We start from the raw sequence: 21,973 nt of genomic DNA, 5'->3' as shown, positions 1-21,973 counted from the left end.
ACCATGAAGGTAGGAAGTTGTAAAATCTTGGACTCGGCATGCTCAAATAAACTAAAACTTCAGTAAAGGGCCGAACAATCTAACTAGCCATTACAATGCCTATAATGCCCTGATTTTCTCTTTTTTCTCTGATTTCAAAGGAACAGTTCGACATTTTGGAAAACGTGTTTTCTTCTTTTTCTTTCTTGCCCTTTCCCTTTCTTCTTCTCAAGGGATAAATAAAAAAGATCAATATTCATCTTTCTAAAGTCTAAAGGAAATGCGATGCTACTATATCAGCATAAATCTAATGATCAAAATGTGTGTAGCATGAATGAACAACTTTAATTTCATTGTGCAACCCTGTGATGAATAATTACAAATAAATGACCTCGAAGGTTTGATGTTATATATGTCATGTTCACTGTATCGACTGAATATACACTTAAGCTGATGCATCATTATAATGTTACGATTAACTGTTTAACTACAAGCATATTTATGTATAAATGTGTTTGTTTTCTTTAAATAACAATAAATAATATTAAATAAAAACTTGTCCAGCACATAATCCCTAGTAAAACCATAACGAGTTGCTTTTAGGCTTTGGTTTTTGTACAGATTAAACAAATAAGATAAGATGTGAGAGTTTGTGAGCTTTTAGAGGTTATGGTAGGTGTTTTTTGTTACCTTTGTACAAAGCAAGAATAGCTGTTGCGCCCTGTTTTCAATCATTGGGGTAAGCTACGTTAATTGGCTGCTGGCATTAACTACAAATATACCATATGCACATAAGAATGGTGTTACACCTCTCATCTTAATCTGCAAGAAAGCATACTTCCCATAAATTCAAACCTTTCCTTTGAAGCCCCAAATTTAGAAAATGAGGGAAAGAGACATAATAAACCCTCTACAAGTATTAAGACAGGCTGACACTCTGCGATATGTCTGTGAGAATCCACCTGAATCAATGAGCAAGAAACTTCTCTTACCTTTCCCATGCAGGACAGCCACGTTCAAGTCCGGGTCACTGTCGAAGGCCTCCAGCTCCTCGAGCAGACGCCTCGCCGTCTCCTGGTTCACCGCATTACGCACCTCAGGGCGGTTTATCCCCACGGTAACCGCGCACCCCCTGCGCTCCGTGACCACAGTCTGTCCCGCAGCTAATGACAGAGAATGATAAAGATGCACAGACAGAAACCAATATGGACCACAACACTTAAAGAGAGGCCAACTCACAGACATTAAGTTTAAGCCCCACAGTAGGAGGGATGGAGGTGGAATGTAAATCGTTTTATGTGGACAGACTTGATAACAGAAACAGCGACAGACGGTGAAACAATGAAAGGGATGGTCTGGGCTGAGGTGAGGTTCTTGGCTCTCACTCTGTCTCACTCAGTGTGTGTTTATAAGTCAGTGTGTGCCAGTGATTGTGGCTCGAGGTTGCAGCAAGCAGTTGACCTGACATTGTTGGGGTCATCCCAGGGAATCCAGCTGTCAACCACAGCCAGAGGCAACTGCATCCAAGAGAGAACAGCAGGGAAGCAAAGCCACTGGATGCATTAACCTCTCTCACACAAGCTATTCTAAGGAGAAGAGACTGCTAAACAAAACCCGGTGAAGTGAAGCTAAAGGCAATTTGTCTCAGGCAGCCATTTCTACTCTGCTACACCACAAACAAATTATCACACAGTGCAGTGTGTGCAAGGGGGTGGAACCACGGTTTAACTACCTGTGTGTAGTGCTGGGATTTCATTTTACTTCACAGTTACATTTTAGGACTTCTTATTGTGAGGAACATGCAGCGAGCCAGCGGGGCATATTGAACATTAGGATCACATTTTAGTACTGAAATTGTTTTGGATGGGGGATTAATTTCATTATAACACATCAACCCATTTCTAAACTGCAAAAGCAATTAAGAATAGCTCTAAAATTATGAGTCAATTAAAAATGTCATTATAATTTTCGAGTATGTCATTTAATAAGCAAATTAGCTACTAAAAAAATATATCCTAACAACAAAGTAAAACTAAAAGTGGGACTTTAAAGGGGCACTGTGAGAAAAAAATACAAACTCAGAAATATGTTTTTTGTTTCCATAAACAAGTAAACAAGCTGTTCTCAGAGAAAAATAAGGCCCCCAGAACACTGTTCGAAGATAGAAAGGTGGCAGTGTCCGCCAAAAGCAAACAACATGAAACAGTATGAACTTGTGTTGTCCCTAAATGTTGGTTCATTTTTTCAGTCATAGAAACGAGTTTGTTTATTTAGTTTGTCATGGGCCGAAAAGAAAAATCAGTCAATGACTATGATCTACATAGTGAACCTTTAATTGCATGCCGTTTAGGTTTTCACACTTTCAAGGCCTTTGTATTGTGCTTGCTGGCTCACTGAGTCATTAAAAGGGTAATTCCTCCAATTTTGCACATTACAGTGTGTTAACAGGTCTTCCTGGAGCCACGGAAAGGCTTTATACTATTTTCTTTTCTCACATATGCAATAGTACTTACCTAGCCTAACTATGTGAACATAAATATGATTGTTTGTGGGGTTTTGTGGAAATTTCTGTCTTTTTTCCAAAACACTAGCGTGTAAAACTGCAACCAACGATCACTTTCAAATACTGAGGAATAACTGATGAGTCATTTAGTCTAATACGTGTGAAAGAATTGACATCTTCAAATAGATTTTTTTGCCTAACCAACAGTCCAAACCTAAAGACTCTTTATCAACTATCATAAATAGCGAAGAATGTGTACAAATGATGCAGTTAATGGAACTGAGCCCTGATTTAATCCGATTTATTACACCTGAGCTTGTTCCTTAATGACCCTGCAACATGCAGGGTGTTTAAAAAGGTTCATCAATCACATAGTACGTCAAACAAGCGTTAAATAATAAGTGTATTTAATTACACAATTGGGGAACTTGTTTATTGGCTTTTCTAGTGAGCTTTGCCTCTTTTTTGTGTTGTGTGTTGGCTCTTAAAAGACTTTATTGATGTCTTTCAGGTGTGTCGTGTCTGTGCTGACAACGCGGCCTCTGCTGCCGCCAACAGTGATGATTGAGTCAATGCATGTAGGCACACATACCTCGTCCTGTGTTTTCACCTCCCGCTGTAGTGCTGTAGGACTTCGCTATCGACAAACTCGCTTTTGTCGACCGTCCAAATGTTTTACTTTGATTGTAAACCCATAAAACCAGTGCTAACTTCGGAAAACGTCTCAGCGCCATTGGTAACTGTCACTCATGAAATACCTAGAATCTCTAAATCACTAAAAACAGCCGACAAAATAAGCGCATTCGCATTTAATAGCGATATTTCAATGTCTTAAAACAAAAAAATAGCAATATATAAGTTAATCAACGAACTATGCTATTTTTGCTAACGCTGAGCTAACTTCAACACAACTTTTATATGAGGGCGCAACGTTTTTATCCTTCCCTAAGAAACAACAACAAGACACAAGGTTCTGAGGCACGTTGGTGCATTGCAGTGGTAAAAACTGCCGCCGTCCACCAGAGGGCGACATCGAGCCACTGTACAGGTCAACTGTTTCCCCTGCAGTGCAACGTGGCTCTGTGGGCCTGTAAATAATGAGAGACAACTCCACCAAGGATTTTAAATTTTTTTTAATAAAAGATTTCTCTTTTTGTGTCGTTTTTACACATTTTAAGGCATCATGCACAAAAAATAAGCCATACTAAAGGCATTATGCTTAACCCTCTACCAAAAATTATAAGTTCTAACATTTGAAGGTTCGCTGTTAAAAATAAGTTTGTACAAATATGGCATGTAAGCTGGCATGTCAGTGAATCTCGAAGCAGAACATTACCTGCCTTCACTGTTTTTGTAAACATGGCTTTGAGCAAAACAGGGCTGAGGAAAAGACAAGAGAAAGGGAAAGCATGCTTCGACGTGGGGCTAAATTTCCCTGAAAAGCATGCAATGCATCTTAAATCATATTTACAATGCATCGTTTTAACTCTCAGCAGAGTTGTTGTTTTTTTTTTTTAAATTGTATCAATTAAAGTTAAGACATTAAAAAGGTTATCGACAATAACAGACAGACTGACAGACAGAAAGACAAGGTGTGTCCATTCAGATTCCCCAACCCCAACACAGATGTAGCTCAGATTGGTCATCTAACAAAACACTACAAGATTTTTTCAAATACGTCAAGCATTGTAGTTGGACCTCAAAACAAATACTATCTTGTTTTTCATGTTTCAGTGTGTTAGTTTTTATAAATGTGTGTGAAATTGCCAAACTGGGATGAAGTAAAGTTTAAAAAAATCTTGTAGTGTCCACCATGGCAAACATCCGGGAGGTGCCGCTAGCTTTGGCACAGTTGTGTCCAGTTGTGCTCTTCTGTGGTGATCCGTGTGCGTTATACTATATTGAAGACCATGGATAGATACTGTTCATATGAAACCTGGATCCAGCCATCCTGGTCTGTGTCGTACCGCCTGAACACGTCAGTCAACCTCTGCAGAAAAGAGGCAAAAGATACACCATGAAAATACATTAATTCTAACAGATTCTGTGTCATATCGAAACCTCATTGTTTTATTCACAATTTTACATCAGATAACATTAAAGATGCAAATATAGCAACACAAGGTCAATTCTTCAAAACTAGGTCTGGAAAAGTGCCCAATAAAGCGGAACTAGAGCTATCGTGACACCTTGAGAGGGGCACTTCAGAAGCAGCTGTTATTTTACCCTCCTATTGTACCTGAAAGAGCTGCTTCAGCTACTGTATTAATGAAAGGTTAGAGTCACACTTGGCAGCTTCCACTCAGCTGTGTGTGCGTGTGTGAAATTACTGGAACAGAACAAGCAGCAGGCTCAAGTGGAGCTCTAACAAGAGATTAATAATCTAAAAGGGAAGACTGTAATGCGTTTGCATAATCAAACCCTCCCTTTGAATCTTATGAATACAAGAGTAGCCTTGTTGTGATTCAAGTGCAAAACCCAAGGACATCATATATTCATATATGTGCATTCAGGTTTTCTTTTTCTTTTTATTGAGTGTCAATCTGTTACCTGTAGTACAATACAGCACTGGATGAAGTCATCAAAGGCAACCTGTCCCTTCCTCTGGCGGTCAAACTTTTCTATCAGTGTGCCATAGAACTGGTCTGATAGACGATACCCTGCACGAAACAGGAAATAACACATTAACAATATACTGGACATAGATTTTAACTTCTCCAGTATGCTCACCCACACAGCTTTACAGCGACCTTTGTGTCGAAATGTCTGTTCTGAGCAAATGAGGCTCCTCAGTAGTGGAAGGGAAGTCCTAAGTAGAAAAAAAGCTTGTCCATGTGATGACTTCACAGTGGAGGATAACATTTTGAAATTGTTGCTGCAGAGCTTTAGACGACTTGGAGCTGTGCTGGTGCACACCGGCTGCAGCAAATGAACAGCTTGTGACAGTAGTTAAGAATGATAAGGTCAAATGAAATTTATGAAAAAAGTGTGTTATGTGTCTTGTACAACTGTTTTGGAAATCATACAGTGAATTGAGCTAAATAAACCAAACAAAAGTGAATTCTGAGCCCTGATTTAATCCGATTTATTACACCTGAGCTTGTTCCTTTTTGATCCTGCAACATGCAGGCTGTTTAAAAAGGCTCAATCACATTGTACATCAAACATGCGTTAAATAATAAGTGTATTTAATTACACAATTGGGGAAATTGTTTATTGGCCTTTCTAGTAAGCTTTGCCTCCTTTTTGTGTTGTCAATCATGAGGCTACAACAGCCTTTAAATGACAATTTCAATCTAATTTCAAATGTGTGCAGTTTCTCCTCCAACTCTATGTTGCAAGCCTTCAAGACAAAATTCTGGTTCACAACAATAACAATAGTGCAACGTTTGATAGTTATGGTTGTTTTTTTCTGGAAAATTCTGTTTTCCGTCTGAAACATGATGACCGTGAGAGGCTACAACTGACATTTTTTTCCCAACAAACAGTCTAAACCCAAAGACTCTTTATCAACCATCATACATGGCAAAGAAAGGAGCAAATCCTTAAGTTCTTTTCAAAATAGTTGCCAATATCTGTCTTCTGACTCATCAGTACATTTCTATTAGTGTGTTTTTGCACTAAATAACAATAAACGTTTGCAAACGTTAAAACATGAGCGGTGACTGAGTATACATTAAGGATAAAATTCCAAACTATTCCTTTGATGAACAATTTCTAAGAACAAACAGCTGCTGAAAAGACAAAATCTGACCTTCTGACCCAGAGAAAGGACCCTTCTACAGACAGCAATGGAGCCCTCCACCACAGTCACCAAACTGAAATAAATAAGCATACTTTGCTGCTCACCGAATCCAGTCAGCGCCTGCCTGAGCTCGTTCTTATCGATGAAGCCGGAGTTGTCCCTGTCGTAGGTCCTGAAGATGTTCTGCCAGTCTGTGATGTACTTCCACACGCCGGCGAACTCGTTGAAGTTGACTCCACCTTTATTTTCCCTGTCGAACATGGCTGAAGAGAAGAGGTGGATGAGGTCAAAGACATTTATACACACGCAACTCTTGACATGTTGGACTCCAGCACACAGTGACTTGAAAGCAAAAAACAACACTGAACAGTTTTAAATGGCTGTCAGAGAGCAGAGAAGTGTAAACTGCGAGTCTCACACTTGACTGACTCCTGCCTCATAAGACTGCTTGATCCTCCCCAACAGTACTCCACTCCTCACCCCTGTGCGGTTCAATCCAATTACCTCCCAACAAAAGGAGTGTTATCACAGGATTCTTGCTGGGGGGACTATTAAACAATAGATTTACAGAGCATGGTACAGTTGGATAGTGAGGCGATGGAATTAACGGGATTTACTCCGCAAGTTGCACAACAAAAGTGGAACAAAGTACACATGAGACCCGGGGAACGATATCTTTGGCATCATTTTTGTCTAAATTGGAAGCAAAAGTGCAAAATGTGAGATCAAGTTAAAAAATAGATCAGCCACATTCGTTCATATTCAAAAAGAGAGATACACTTAAAAAACTCAAAGTACAAAGCCAGCTTTATCTGTGTTGATGTGGTCTGACCTACAGTAGTAAAATTAAAAAGCTGTAGCCCTTGACTACACGGCAGAGTTTAAAGTTTTCAACCTTAGCTGTATACAACAACTCGAGTGTAAACAGATCGTTATTTGGAGACGGAGTCAATCGGCTGCTGCCTTTTGAGACAAACTTTCCCATTTCCTCCAGATGCTCTCTCCTCCTCCTTTTATTGATGGCTGCAGGTTTCCACTAGAGCAGCACTTACTGAAGCCAAGATGAGTTTATTTCTGCTCTCAGACCGGTCAAAACAGAATTTATTTATCGGGCCGCCATGGAGAGAAGGCAAATAAACAACAAGCATGTCTTTGTTAGCAGCTACTTACATATGATGGAGCGTACGGTCACTGGGTTGAAAGGAGTCCATGTGCCTGTGAGACAGAACAAACCCAGTTAAAGACATACCGACCCAGTGAGATACCCGGGCTATTTTAGAATCTATTATAAGAAAAACAACATTAAAAACATGTATCACTTCACTTGTATTTCAGAGATAAAGATGCAGAAGATATTGTAATAAAACACAACAGATAATCCAGCTCCACAGAGCACAATTATGATGCAAAGCTCATTTTGTAAGTTTTCAGTGGAGATTTGTTGGATTGCCAAATACAGGCGCTGAGAGCAGCTGCTTATATTTTTTTGGGACCATTATCCTCAGATGGTTAAGATTTCATTATTTTGGCTTAATCACAACATTTTCTCAAGATAAATATCTTTTAGTGCCCATATTTATTTTTAAAACCACTGCTGATACCAATTAGGGGATCTTGTTTTCTCAAGATATACGATCGTTTGCTCTTGGATTAATCACTTCATTATAAAAGATGAGGATATTATTAATCTTGATCCAAGGGAAAATATTGTAAATGTGTGTGGGGTCTTTTATGTTGTTTACAAAAAGTCATTGTTTTGCATAGATGTATGAGGAGGGGGGGGAAACATGGTATAGCCTCTGTCTGCTTGATATTCCCATTTTACGGGCAATAAAAATGACTTAAGTGAGATCAAAGCGCTCAGGCCTGTGAGAGCTGACCAATAAGAGCAAGACTGGGCTTTTTGGGAAGAGGGCCTTACAGAGACACGCACTAAAATAGAGCGTTGAAGGAGGGTGAAAAGAGGTGCCTCAGGAATAGAAAGTTTGAGGAAAAAAAATGTGTTTTTTGAACATTAATGCACGCACAAGAGAGGCGGATAAAAGCATTGACCAGATAGAAGAAATGACATTAAGGAAGGAGTAGATGACGTATGAATGCTAAATCATATTTCATCACAGCAGACAAAGCAGTCTTTTCAAAAAAGACTTGAAAGTTTGGTGACATTTTATGGCCTTTCGCCCCCCCCAAACACATAAAACGGTCATTTCTCACCTACAGGACAAACTCTTCAATCATATGTGAATCCACCTGTCACTTATAATGCTCCGGAAAAGACTGATTGTGCTTTAGTTCAGCAGGGCGGTTATACTTTATAGTCTACTTCAACTTCAAGACGCTGAGATTTATCAGGGTGTCTAAATCCTTGCTGACTCACCATCTCACTTTATCACCAAGAGGCCAGACAGTTCAGGACCAGAAATAAAGAGGAGTGAGCATGGGAGGATGCAGAGGAGACGAGATGAGAGAGACCAAAAAATCCATAAAAGAGAAGAAAGAAAAGAGATAACCAGATGAACAGAGGCAACAAAGGAGAATTGACCAGAGGAGATGAGAAGGAGCACAAAACATTTGCAGTTTAGTTAGTGTTGCAGTAACCTGAACTCTCGCCCACTTTTGCTGACCTAAGATCCTTCCCTGAAACCCTATCTACAGACCTGTAAACAGCATCTGCAGGATTTTAACATCTCCTCTGCGTAGTGTGGAGCTTTTTTCACGCTGTGCTGTTCCAGCCTGTTTTTGATTTCTTTCCACACTTTAGCTTTGCCAGCAGTAAGCAGGTTTGCAGCGAAAGCCATTAGAGCTTAGATAGGAGCTCTTTGAAATCGAGAACCTCATTTAAATAAAAAGGTTGTAGGCGAATTTTTATTTATTTATTTTTTTCGTATTTTTTTTATTTCTACCTAGATTTCATCTTTAAATGTCCATAAAAGTGTCCAAATAAATGGGAAATGGATGAGTTTAGGACGTCAAGACATTTTGGGAAGATTTTACTTTAGTATTCAAAAGAAGACACTCGACAATTCCTTCCTCCCCAGGTTTGTTTTATTGATGTGTGTCTGTCTGGGACTGTAGAGCTGGTCTGGGACCAGGCCCGAGGCTCTTGCTGGAACCGGCATCTGGGCCAGAATCTATATTCTTATATTGTACTTTTATTGGAATCCTAATCGAAAGCAACAAACATAAAATATGATCAACTTACTGATGCAGCACCAATTTGAATAAATAAGTCAGAGTGACTGCTGTGTGTTTATTTGCTGCAGTGCAGTCTGGTGAAACCAAAAACTCTATAACTGTTTGTAAATTATCTCTGACTAATCGCTAAAATCTTTCTACTTCTGCAATTAAGTAACATCAGCCAATACACAGGCCTGACTGATGTGTCGGCTAAGCTCTACTTCTACGCATCATTCTGTAGTAAATACTGATTGCACGGTGTAATGGCTGTAGAAAAAGGACATCATCGGGGTATAGATTGGTTCACTATAAACCTTGCTTTCATTATGCTATTCGGTCTGCCACCAGGTTGGATATTTCACAGAAAACAGAAGGTAATATTACAGCACAACAAAAGCATGCCTGCAACTGCACCAACAAAACAGGAAGATGCATTGTTTTCCCTGCACAGGATCTACAGGTCACGATAGAATAACTGGAATAACTGTGGAAACTCGTCACTGCAAAAGACAAAGAACCCTGGTGATATAAGAGGCAAAGAAGGTGAAGAAGGAGAGTGAAAGAAACCGAGATTAACCAAAAACTGGTGCTATGTTACATATTTTCATATGACTGTCCTCCGAGAACCGTGAATTTCTAAATAGTCGACCTTTCATGAATTACGAAAAACAGCCTGTTTTCAGCTTTGTGATGATGAATTTTCCAGCTAATCTAAGAGCCCTTTTAAATGGTTTATTTATCTTAAGAAGTCAGACAGTTTTCTTAACTCAGCACTTCCTTCCAAGTCAACACATCTGGATATACAAGTAACTGGTAACTCAATTAAAGTACAAGTATCTCATATTTTTACAACAGTGAAGCACTTGATCTGACCATGGCCCTCTCACCACAAAAATCTGTGAAAAGTCAAAAGCATGCACAGATATTATGATTAAGATTGTGAGACTGTCTTTCTCATAATGGGATCTTGGTATTCTGTCTGAATTACTCATCTCAAAATGTTACATTTCATGTTAAATCTGCAAGATGTCCAGCTCGTCAGACAGACACAGAGGGATCAGAAATCTTTTTGTGGCGCCTGTTGCAATCAGTGTTGCTCCAGCGCTAGAGCCATCACAAACATGACCAAAGGCAGTGAGAAGAAGAACAAGCTTTGACCTTTACTGCCACACTGATTCCTCTACCCACACACACAGTCACACACACACAGTCACACACACACTTTTCACACCAGTAGCTGGCTGCGAGGTCACCAATGTAAACCAGACAGACTGCGGCAGCCCAGTGTGAGCTGGTCAGTATGGTTGAGATGTTTGTGTGCGTCTGTGTGCGCGTCTGACAGCCCAACTGGTACAATACACCCTCTGTCCAGTCCACACACTGGGCTCTCTCACTGGGGAGCCCAACCACCAGTGGTGAGGTGGAGAAAGGAGCGAGAGAGAGAGAGAGAGAGAGAGAGGCTGGGAGGTGAGAAGAGAGGTGAGGCTGGTGGAAAAACAGAGTGAGGTGACCACAGTGTGTACACATGCATATAACGGCTGGGCTGGAGCTCAGTGAGACACTTGGACTCACACGCTCAACATGTGTGAGCACACATGGACATTAACTTTGACACACAAAGCCAAGAATTTTCAGCTATATACACTCTGCAGAGTCATTTTATAGACTTGAACCATTTCACACATGAGCCACATGAGGTGTATTCTGACTTGACTGTTTTTAGAACCAAGCTAGAACTTGGAGGAGAATATTTCGACCAGCTCTGTTGAAACTGAAGTTGACAACAGCGAAGGAGCGCCAGTGCTAGTGGCTACGGAAGCGTCCATAGCACCTGCATGTTAGCAGCAAACTGCACTAAACAGTAAAAGACACTACTGTATTTTAATGTTGATCCTAATGGTTGTACTTGGAGATACTTATATTTTCTAAGGTGGAACATGGTGTAAAAACTTTGGTAAACATTGTATTAGAACAATTAATCACCCGTTTGTCAGTTTGAGTACTTTCTTTGCAATTCCAGCTTCTTTGGTAAACACTGATGGACATTTTTCACTTTCTGACATTTTAAAAGACCAAACAACTAATTCATTAATCAAGGGAATAACCAAACATGAGTATATTCGTTAGTTGCAGCCCTAATTATCATTATCATCATCATTATCTTTTATAACTGTTGGTATTATATGTAAGGTAATAAGAGGCTGTAGTAAACCACACAGGATTTCTTATGAAAGCAAACACTATACAAATGTGCACTTCATTTGTTAAAGTTTGTCAAAACAAGGCGTTGCCATAGCAATTTGCTCTCCTAAACCTGCTTGTATGTGACGCATACTTAACCTACAGTACAAATAAATTGCTTTGGAATACATTTAAATTTGATGCATATTATTACGTGTAAGTGGATTTCTAAACACAAGTTCAAAAGTGATGAGAGAATTTCAAAGAATCCAATGGGAAATTGGTAATCAATCAGACGATGGCCTCTGGATCTGTACATGAATTGGTGAGGTCACTCCAATATCCAATAAGTTAATTATGCCAGTATCAGAAACCAATATTGCATCATAAGCAGTATTGGATCAGTCCCAATTCTATTTTCCAGATCTAAAAGTGCTATTTTTGAAAGCAGAGATTGTGAGGCATGCAAGATTTAAAAACACCTCCAGGACTCAGCCAAATCATCGTGGATGCGTCATGAAACATTAGAAACATGTCACTGGCCAGTGGGTCACGCAGCAAGTCGTTCTCAGTTTCTGTTTGTTTTTGTGCGTTATGCCAGACAATACTCGTGATGTGTGAGACACACAGCAGCAGGCTGGCCTCAAGGAATCCAGTCACTCATAATCAGCACTGGTGCCTCGCAGCATTAGAATAGAATCACAGGGTGTAACACAGAGTCAATGAGCGCATGAAGCATCTCATCCACTGCTCAGCTGTAGCAGAAATGGCTGAGCAAGACTGGAGATTGATAACAGGGTGAAGATTTTTTGCGAAGTTGGCTGACAAAAATCAATGCTCGCTGCCTCCTAACGCCAGTGTGGCAGAGTTTTACAAAATGCTACGGATATAAGAGAGTTGTTGAAGGAGCTCCTTGAGTCAAGCCATTCAGCCAACTCCGCAATCTGCACAGCAAGCATGTGCTCTCTCAATTGGATCAGCAATTTTCGAGGCTATTACTGCTCCTACACACTTAAATAAATAACTCAGGGAGGAGGAGTATAAATCTGTGTGCGCGGGAGAGGGGGAACGTGATGGCAAGTTGGTTTCAGTCTACTCACCGCCGGGCGAAAGAAGGCCAAAATATTCCATATCTATAGCAAATGTTGCCACTACACACAACACAGACATGCACATACATTTGAGAGGCACAACGCCAATCCGCATCTCATCAGGGATGATACGTTTTCACACCAAGAACTGATTGGTGGGGATGGAGAGAGGGAAGAGAAGAGAGAGAAAGTGGAGACTAAGTAAGGGAGCATGTTAGAGAGAGAGAGAGAAAGTTAGAGAGAGAGAGAGAGAGAGAGAGAGAGAGAGAGAGAGGACAAACAGACAGAGGACACAGCAGGCACTGAGCTGGTGCCATAGCCTCCTGTGGACTGTAGGGAGTTGAAATAAGAGAGGAGAGGGGGCGGAGAGGATAGAAGAGAGGAGACAAGTTGAGAAAGAGATAAAAGATGAGAGAAGATAGAGGAGGAGAGAGATGCTACAAAACAAGTCCATCCACTCTCAGTCTCTAATTTTGTTTAGAGAGGATGATCTGCCAGCAGGAGACAGCGTCAAGCTGATAATGCAGTTTGAAACACATGACAAAATTACATCATCTTCACTGTGAGCATAAAGCCCTATAAGCATTGTTTTAAAAAAACAAAAATCAGGATCACTGAAACATGGCTGACACATTTTAGAATTGCAAAAAGACAGCTATTGAAGGCAGCGTACTGAAAGGAGAGCTGAGAATAAGAGTATGTGGTGCAGAAACAGCAGAGGATGGAGGCGTGTAATCAGCAAAGCGCCAACAACCCCTGCCTTGCCTCTCCTGCCTCCAGGGCCCTGATACTCTCTGCACTCTGCTCCCCTGAGGGAGGAGGAAAAACATGGCAGACAAAGGTCTGTTGATGGTGTGAAACTGATATAGATAAAAGAAGCATGTGGCAGGTCAGTGAGGCCATGGTGGTAGTAGAGCAATAATTATTATCTATTTCTGTCTTACCTCTTTATTATTATTGTCTACTATTAAATCAGCTATTAAATAAATGATCATTAGTTTGATAACATATTGATCAGTTTTGTTAAGTCAAAATTATCTGAATCTAGCTTCTTAAATGTGAATACTTTCTGGTTTCTTTAATTCTCTGTGACATTGTGGGATTTAGGAGATGACATTTATGACCAAAACACTGATCAACTAATTGAGAAAATAATCAACAGATTAATCGTCAAGGTAAATAATCGTTAGCTGCAGCCCGAGACGACGGACAGACTGTGGCAGGTTTGGTGGCTCTGGCTTTAACTGCGGGACAGGATGAGGTGCAGCGTGTGTTCAGCCTCACTGGCTCTGTTTCATATCACAGCGAGCCTAATGAACTGGCGCAGACCAGACCGGCAAAACCTGCCGTTCGCCACAAGCACACACACAGCAAGGTACACATGCACGCAACACTGAAGAAAAGACACACGCCAAGTCCGTAAAAACAAAAAGGCTACTTACTGACCCTTGGAATGATTGCAGACGAAATGAACAACACACACATATCGTAGCCTAAACACAAAGCGCTCATGCGTGCATGCAAAAACTCACACACTAATCAGTATGCTGAGCCAGAGCCACTGCGCAGCCTGATAACAGCTTCTTTCACTGCTGCTGCTGCTGGCTTCAACACTTCTATTTTTTTTTTGCGTTCCCTCTGAAGTGCCCAGAAAAATGGGTTCCCAAAGAGAGTAATCTGTTCAGAAGTCTTTGAAAAGCTGCCTGAGCGATTCAGCCATAAACTGAATGGGTAACGTATTATATTTTAATGAGAAGACAAACATCAACCAGTGCTACATTTTCTGGGCCTCCTGCGCTCCTCTCACTGAGCCTTTCATTCATCAGTGCCATGTTTCGACCCCGCTGTCTCATTGCGAGGGAAGGTCAAGAAGAAATGCTGGTGCGGTGTTGTGTGTGTTGGCATGAAAACAGATAATTTACCAGCCTGATGCTCTTCTCAGTCCAAGCAGGAGTAAAAGTGACTTCACTTGCCAGTATTGGAGCAGAGAAGATGACCTGCTGTATCATTTATTCAACAGCGCTCTCAGAACTGCCTCACAGAATCACAAGGTTTTCTTTTTTGTTTAGAGGGCCCCGGTGGGAACTAAAGCCTTGATCCTGTTCGAATCCTCCTCCTCCTCCTCCTCCTGAGCTACACAGGACCAGAGCAAGTACACTTTCCATCACCAGCAGCTCTAATTCTCATGTTCCATCCCTGGGTCCTTTTCATGCTGAGTTTGTGAGTTATTTCCTCTCATTCTTCCATCTTTCTCAGATGAACTCCCTTTGTTCAGCCAAAGGAACAATCCTCGTTGGATTACAACTTTGCAATTCCGCACCCCTTTAGTAACTGCAGCTACGCCTGTCAAGCTTTCCATTCTTACGCAGTGTGTATAGTAGTAACAGGGGAAGACTTACTTGAAATCTGAAACTGGTCTAAACTACAGATGATTCAAAGACCCAAGTTGTCCCTAAACTTGTCTGCGTTGCTACCGGCCAATTAACCAGAAAGCTAACATCATGCTAGCAAGATTTAAAGTCAATTAAGCAGTTGATATAATGTGACAGAATGTTTCGCAGCAAGACTAGATAGAGATGTCATCGTCCACACATTAATATCAAGATTTTAACAAACAAACGATGTGTACGGTCGGCAGCAGCCTGAAGGTTTTGTCACTCATTTTAGATACAAGCTATGGCACATGACAGTATAGGTGCCTCTTGATAAGGAAGTAATTGACAACCTGCGTCCAGTCAGAATTCAGCATTCACCCAGACCATGGTAGAACAACTTTAAACAGTACTAGAGGAAAGGCTTTTAGGACTAACCGATTTGTTCAGCATATGTACAGTAATGCTGTCTCAGAGCACGGGTTTGGCTGAGGTTAGAGGTTAATTCAATCAAATAACAAGTTAACTAGCAGGACAGGGCATCTATTCTTTTTTGTTAAAGGTAAGAAAGCCACCATCCAATGTAAAGAATTGCTCTTGTTCATCTATTCAATTCAAGTGCTTGCATGATAAACCTTGCTAGATCTCTGACTATAATTCTAATTTCTCCACTAAGGGTAACCGATACATACAAACTGATAAACATAACGGATACAAAAAACTCTTTCTGTTCTCGCCCTTCTTGCTTTTAATAATAATAATAATAATAATAATACATTTTATTTACAAAGCGCCTTTCAGGACACTTTACAGAGGGACATCCGAAAAAAACATTGGGTAAAAAATAAAAAATAACAAATATCAATTTAAAACATTCAATAAGACAACATTCAAACATCCAAATACAAAGAAAGGGAAGCATACAATTAACAAAATTTCAAAAACATCAGTTTTTCATCATGGCGGGACTCTAAAAAGGGAGTGATAAGTCTGTTCTACAATTCCAACCAACAGTGGTTACAGTGTTGAGTAGGCTGTCATCAGAGGGACTCTGAGGCGCATCAAAGCGTTCTCTTTGAAGCTAAACTGATGAACTTCTCACCTGCTTCCCTGTTGTCCTGGGACAAAAATAAAACCCCATTCATGTTTTATACAGCTCGCCTGCCACTCCAGGATAAAAATAAAATCACAAGCCATTTCCTGCTTAAGGCTTGGCAGTTGCTTAAATCAAAGAGTGTCGGGGAGCAATGGTGTGTAACTTAGAGACAGGAGGGAGACGGATGCATCAAAAAAGAAGCAGAGAGGGAGTAATAAAAGTGTGAAAAAGTTTGAGAGGGGAGGAGACTGAAGAGGAGAAAAGGAGGATGAGAACGGAGCACAAATGGTCAGAAAGACACCCAAAAGGGAGTGGCTGAACAGTCAGACTGATACATACCGTTCGATAAGGCCTGCTGAAGCTCTGAGTCTGATATCACTCCACTCCGGTCCTTGTCGACCCTGGGGAGGAAAACACAGATTAGATAATGCCTGTGTTAACCACTTCACACACCCACATGTTCTGACACACAATGGGAGCGGGCATCAACACTCGCCAGCTGAAACTTGATCCTTCGGAGCGCGTGTCGACAGTATTTCAACAGTTCACTAAGAATGAATGGAGTTCTATGATACGGACACACAAGGCGGCCTTTACGCTGGCAGCTCCCCTGAGACCGGCCAGACAAGCTGTGAGTGTGTGTGTGTTTGTGTGTGTGTGTGTGTGTGTGTGTGTGTGTGTGTGTGTGTGTGTGTTTGTTGAGCCTGAGACAGCGAAGTGAAAGTGAATGTTGGCAACTGTACAAGTAACTTGCAGTGCGACATGCAAAGTGTCAGATTGTGATAATCGCAGACAGTGTATCATACTTTTAAAGGGAGTAGTGAAACCAAATAAATAAAAAAAAAACTTGGAATGACATAAAAGAGTTTACAGCTGCGTCCAGTGGCTTAGTGGCAACCAGAAAATTGCATAATTCTGGCCAGTATCCTGTATCGCTATATCAAATACAGACAAAATGCCTTAAAAATCTACATATGGGAAAGAGTTTGATCTGAAACAATTATTTTTTTAAACCAGACTAATCAACAAAACATTTGATCGGAGCAAAAATGCCAAACATGCTTCCAAATGTCAATTTAGACTTTGAAAAATTATGATTTTTCATTACTGCCTGACATTTTATGGACCAAACGATTAATCACTTAATAGAGAAAATAACTGGCAGTTTAATCAATAATAGAGCTGCACCTAAAGATTATTTTCATTATTGATTAATCTGTCAGTTTTAGGTAGGGCTGTCCCAAATACCATTATATGGGCTCCAGAGCTTATGTAGTAATCAACAGTGAATATTAAAGCTTCGGTTGGGGGAGGATGGAGTCCTGAACATTACATGTGAAGGACTTGGCCAGACATTTCCCTGATAGACGGCATAGCTTGCAATGCAACTTCTGCTATCCTATAGCATTGTTCTTTATATTTTAATTCGTGCTTGAATAAAAGGACATTTTCTAAAAGGTTTGGTGTGTTTTATACATAGTTATAATCCTGCTGGTTTGGATAAAAAAGGTATAATAACAGCTATTTCGCAGTTCACCTTTATTGAATAGCCTACATGTAGCAAAAAAATACACAAATGCAAATATCAGTATCCCAAAATTGAAAACCAAATATCCACCCATCGAACGAATATCCAAATAGCTGAAAAGTCCAGCTCTGGTTTTCAGTAGTCTGAGGTAACAGCTTTAAATTGGATTCTATGTCAAACCAACAAATAAAAACCCTAACCCTATTCAGTTTAGTTTTAAAATAATACGTGGTATTGGATTGGTCTCCTCTTCTTTAAGTACAGGGATTATTTTCAAATTCTCTATCCAAATTTAAACCTAGAACTGACGAAACTGAAATACACACCCACTCTTCGGAGGAGCTGGCTCACAGACTGCCCATTCCTCCCAAGAGGATCTTTTGACATCTCCTGTATGAATCGGTTTAATAAATGCCAATAAACTATATATTTTCCGGTTTATCATCCCTATCTGGTCATCATTTCCTCTACCAACATCGAACAGTTTTAAGTCATGAAACCAACAAACTGGTAATTTGGGATAAGCAAACATGAGGGAAACCCCTTCAGATAAAAGGCATGATATGACATAAAAATCTGAAAACCGTAAGAGGATTATTTTGATTGTTAAATCATCTCCCTAAAGCTGAAGACTATTACGATGAATTTACAGCCCAACTCCAAGCCAAGAGCCATCTTTCTCTGAGATGCAAATACATACAAACACTAACAGGCTGGACTGTGACACATATATAACGGACCTCACAGTTTGAATGTTAGTCAAACATCCAGTGACTCAGTTGTTCCTTAGCAACCCTCCTGGCCCAACCTGTCGACACAGAGCATGCTCGACAAACGCGCTGCGAATACCAACAGAGGGGAAGAGGCAGGGGAGATGACGGGGGAACCCCCCACACACACGCACAGGCCCAGCCCAGTGCTGACTTTGAGGGCTGGGTTTCCGCTCCCAGTTGTGACGCTGTATGTGCCATCATCCCTCCATGTCGGCAGCCTTCAAGGCTTTCTACACGGTGATCAGCTATATGCCTGTGTACCTTCCCCCTACCTAAGTAAAGAAAAATAAACATAAGGTGGTCTCCTTGGAGAAAAGGAAAACAGCCCCTATAAATGAGAGCTTTGTCCCAGTAAAAGTGAGGAGTGGTAGGCTGGTGCAGGGAGTGGGGGAACCACCTTTACCAAACATTGATTACACAAACACAGATTAACTCAAAGACGTTTGTGTGTATTTTTTCTCCCACCTCCCTCTTTGCGCCTCACTCGTTTAACCTAAGGGAAAGTTACCACACCAGACATTCACGTAAAGCGAGCTGAAAAGTTGAAAACTTCATTAAGGCGTCCTCTTGCCTGCAGCACAGACCGTCGAGCATCTGGCGTTTCCATCTTTCACGCTGTCAAATACAGAGCTTTCTATGTGAAACAGCCGGACGACATAAAACATCATGGTTGAGTCGGTTATCCTGCTCAGATTTTCCCATGTTTCACTGTTTCCTATTAAGCAATACGGTTGGAATATGGCTTGCGGAACAAAGGCTGCCCTACTTTCCACATAAATGGTCCAAAGTGAGGTGATGTCACTGTGGCTCCCATAGAGGATAAGAGAAACTCCCAGCTAAAAGCTACATTCACAAAACCTGGTGTCCAACAGTCAGTTTCCATTGCTTGCTGTCTTATTATTTTTGGTCTGTTTCCACATGTTTCAGTGATCACATCTGCTTTAACTGTACTTAAAAATCTGACTCACTCCTAGTAATTTATTTCACATCAGTCAAATTCCCTTCCCTACAAGTTCTAATTTGTTACTAGCAAGTTTGAAAACGTTGTCATTCCAAAATGTCCTGAGATCGCCAAGCAGTAGCATACTGGCAAGCGGACATGTTGTTGTGCTTGCATAGCAACAAATCTGCACCGCTGATCTAAATCCAAGTCCAAGCCTTATGCTGTTCTCAGGTTGGGTGACATATTTGTCATGCCAATGTCATTCTTTATAACGCGGTCAAAACAAGAGAATGGCTTCCTCATGACTCATGTCGAGTCATAAAATTGAACTGATCTAAAAATATGGGACCGAACTGCTTCAGAACCCGATGTGACTTCATTTCTTCTCCAGCCATGATCACACAGGAGGATAAAGACAGTTACAAAGTGTGACTTAAGCCGAGTGGATTAGCAAAAGACGGAGCAACAGTGGGTGAGTCATAGTGTGGAAGTCACACAGATTGAGAGGCCTCCCGCGTCAACTATGCTCTATTGACTCTGGTCACATGACTGAGGGAATTCCAGCTCCGCTCTGCCAGATATTCACCAAGAGGCGGCAGATGTTGCAGCACGATGGTCCTGTGAGTGAGGATGACTGTGTGTGTTCTCATGACAGTCACATTCTCATATCTGTATGACGTAAAGCGGCATGTGGACGCAGTCATGAATTATTAACAATGTGTGAGAGAGATGAAGAGAAGTAATATATACATGAGACAAAGTGTGTACATGATCCAACCTCATTTCTGAGGGATTTGCACCACACATAAATAATTCGTTACGGGTGTTTCGAGCTTTGCAATGCGTGCAGCATCTCAATGTTGTGAGAAAGCAAAGCAGCAGGGGAAAAAAAAATCCTCTGCAGTATTACATAACTCTATAGCTTACTACTACCAGGGGCCAAAACATATCAACTATGTCCCTCTCTGCCTACAACCGTGACCTTCTCAGCTGCTGACACACTTTTGACTCAGTGATGGTGAAATTGATGACAATCAGCGTTTGGAATCAGCTCAGGATAAAAAATAATACAGGTTTTTGGTTGTTATGGTCTGAGCTTACCAATAAATTAATGTAAGGGTCCCATAAATAAATACACACTGCGTCATATAGACTCACAACTGTCAGAATTCTTTAGGGAACCACATCTTGAGGGGATTTAACCCTGGTGGCTTGGCGCTGATACAGACATTGACAAGAATTCATGAACAAAATACCCTCTAATATCTCTTCTTTCAAATGAATTAAACTGGGGTGCCTCTGTATTAGTGGGAGAAACCAGAACAAAAGCCTTCAAGGACTCCTGGAGGTCCTTGGGTCCAGTTTGTAAACTCTCAATGTTATAGAAGCCAGCTCACTGGTTGAGCCAGCTGGTTGCCTGTGACTTCATTTCAACACAGTTTAACACCGCTACTAAAAGCTACATAAACTACCTGTGTACAGTAATCTGGTGTATTGTAATGCGACCAGCTGTGGGACGTGTAGCAGCTATTTCCTATGTGTAGTAGTATTTCCTGGAAGCTCCACAACTGAGGTAACCTTAGACCTGACAAATCACTGATTTCAGTGCGGGGCACTTCCGTAAACCAGAAATAGTTTGAAAGGAAGCAATAGTAATGAGAAAGCTGTCAAGAAAAACACCAGCACCCAGCCCCACTCTGTTCCTCTCCGCGCCTTAAACGACAGCAGCTTTCACTGCGGAGCGGAGTGAGAGGCAGCACACAGCAGCGAGACAAACCGCCTCTCTCGGCCACTCACCTCTGGAAGATATTCCACAGGAAGCCCTGGTCCGGAGGAGCGTTGATGTGTGGGGGAGCCTTGTACGGACTGTGGTACGCCATTTTAAAGGGAGTGCTCTGTCAAATATGTGCAAGTAACGCCGACGGACTGCTCTTCCTCCCGCTGTAGTTTCTTCACTGAACGGCTTCAATCAGACTCCACCACCCGACCTGCCTCTGCCTCCTCGCGCACAGAGGCGTGGCCAATCATTCACCACTTCCCATAAGGAGGGTGACGTCACATGGTCTTCTCCTTTCAACAGTATAAAAATAGAACCTGATAATTTTACTGCTAAACCTGTTTTTTAAGATTGAAGAAGAGAAACGAAAGTATTTTGTATTGATTAAGAAAACAATTCCTTCAAATAAATAACTAAATTCCCTCACCAGAAGTCTGAAGACATAGTGTAATAAAACAAAAATACACAGTAAAGTTCAGACTTTGTTGTAAGTTGTGTTATGGAATCATTCACTTCTAAGCAGCGACCAGGTAGAGCTGTGCATTAAAACAGCTGTGGTAAGCATGACTTGGATGTCTGGCTGATATGGACTTCATTTTAACTACTTTATTATATTGCAGGATGATTTTATCCATAGCCATGCTTAATAAACTGATTTTGATTATGTATGTCTGAAAATTAAGGCAATACAGCTATGGTGTGGTGACTGGTGCAGATGTGTGAATGTACTGACATAAAAAGTACAATACTGAAAAGTGTGAAGTCGCAATAATGGAAATACTGAAGACAATCACAAGTCACCTAAGTC

The 21,973-nt window shown here is 41.0% G+C and overlaps 2 protein-coding genes across 4 annotated transcripts in view; both read right to left on the bottom strand.

The window, feature by feature from the left end:
* Window positions 1-3,440, bottom strand: part of LOC115570025 (probable enoyl-CoA hydratase) — a 53,768-nt gene extending 50,328 nt beyond the window's left edge. For all 3 annotated transcript variants that reach the window (XM_030398247.1, XM_030398246.1, XM_030398245.1), the window contains exons 1-2: window positions 3,075-3,440; window positions 972-1,142 (exon numbers count right to left, since the gene is read on the bottom strand). In XM_030398247.1, the coding sequence (XP_030254107.1) occupies window positions 972-1,142; window positions 3,075-3,216 (313 nt within the window). In that variant the 5' untranslated portion in view covers window positions 3,217-3,440. The remainder of the gene's footprint in view (window positions 1-971; window positions 1,143-3,074) is intronic.
* A 159-nt stretch (window positions 3,441-3,599) lies between these two features.
* Window positions 3,600-21,412, bottom strand: pdcd6 (programmed cell death 6). The gene is made up of 6 exons (XM_030398748.1): window positions 21,186-21,412; window positions 16,484-16,545; window positions 7,398-7,442; window positions 6,332-6,490; window positions 5,033-5,142; window positions 3,600-4,472 (listed from the first exon to the last, which is right to left on the bottom strand). Exons 1-6 carry the CDS (start codon window positions 21,266-21,268, stop codon window positions 4,374-4,376), a joined length of 558 nt encoding a protein of 185 aa, XP_030254608.1. The 5' UTR covers window positions 21,269-21,412; the 3' UTR covers window positions 3,600-4,373.
* Window positions 21,413-21,973: the final 561 nt, after the last annotated feature.

Source organism: Sparus aurata, chromosome 19, assembly GCF_900880675.1.
Source record: "Sparus aurata chromosome 19, fSpaAur1.1, whole genome shotgun sequence".
Lineage (NCBI taxonomy): Eukaryota > Metazoa > Chordata > Actinopteri > Spariformes > Sparidae > Sparus > Sparus aurata.
The sequence above is the reverse complement of the archived record's forward strand: the minus strand, read 5'-3'. Positions and strand labels throughout refer to the sequence as shown.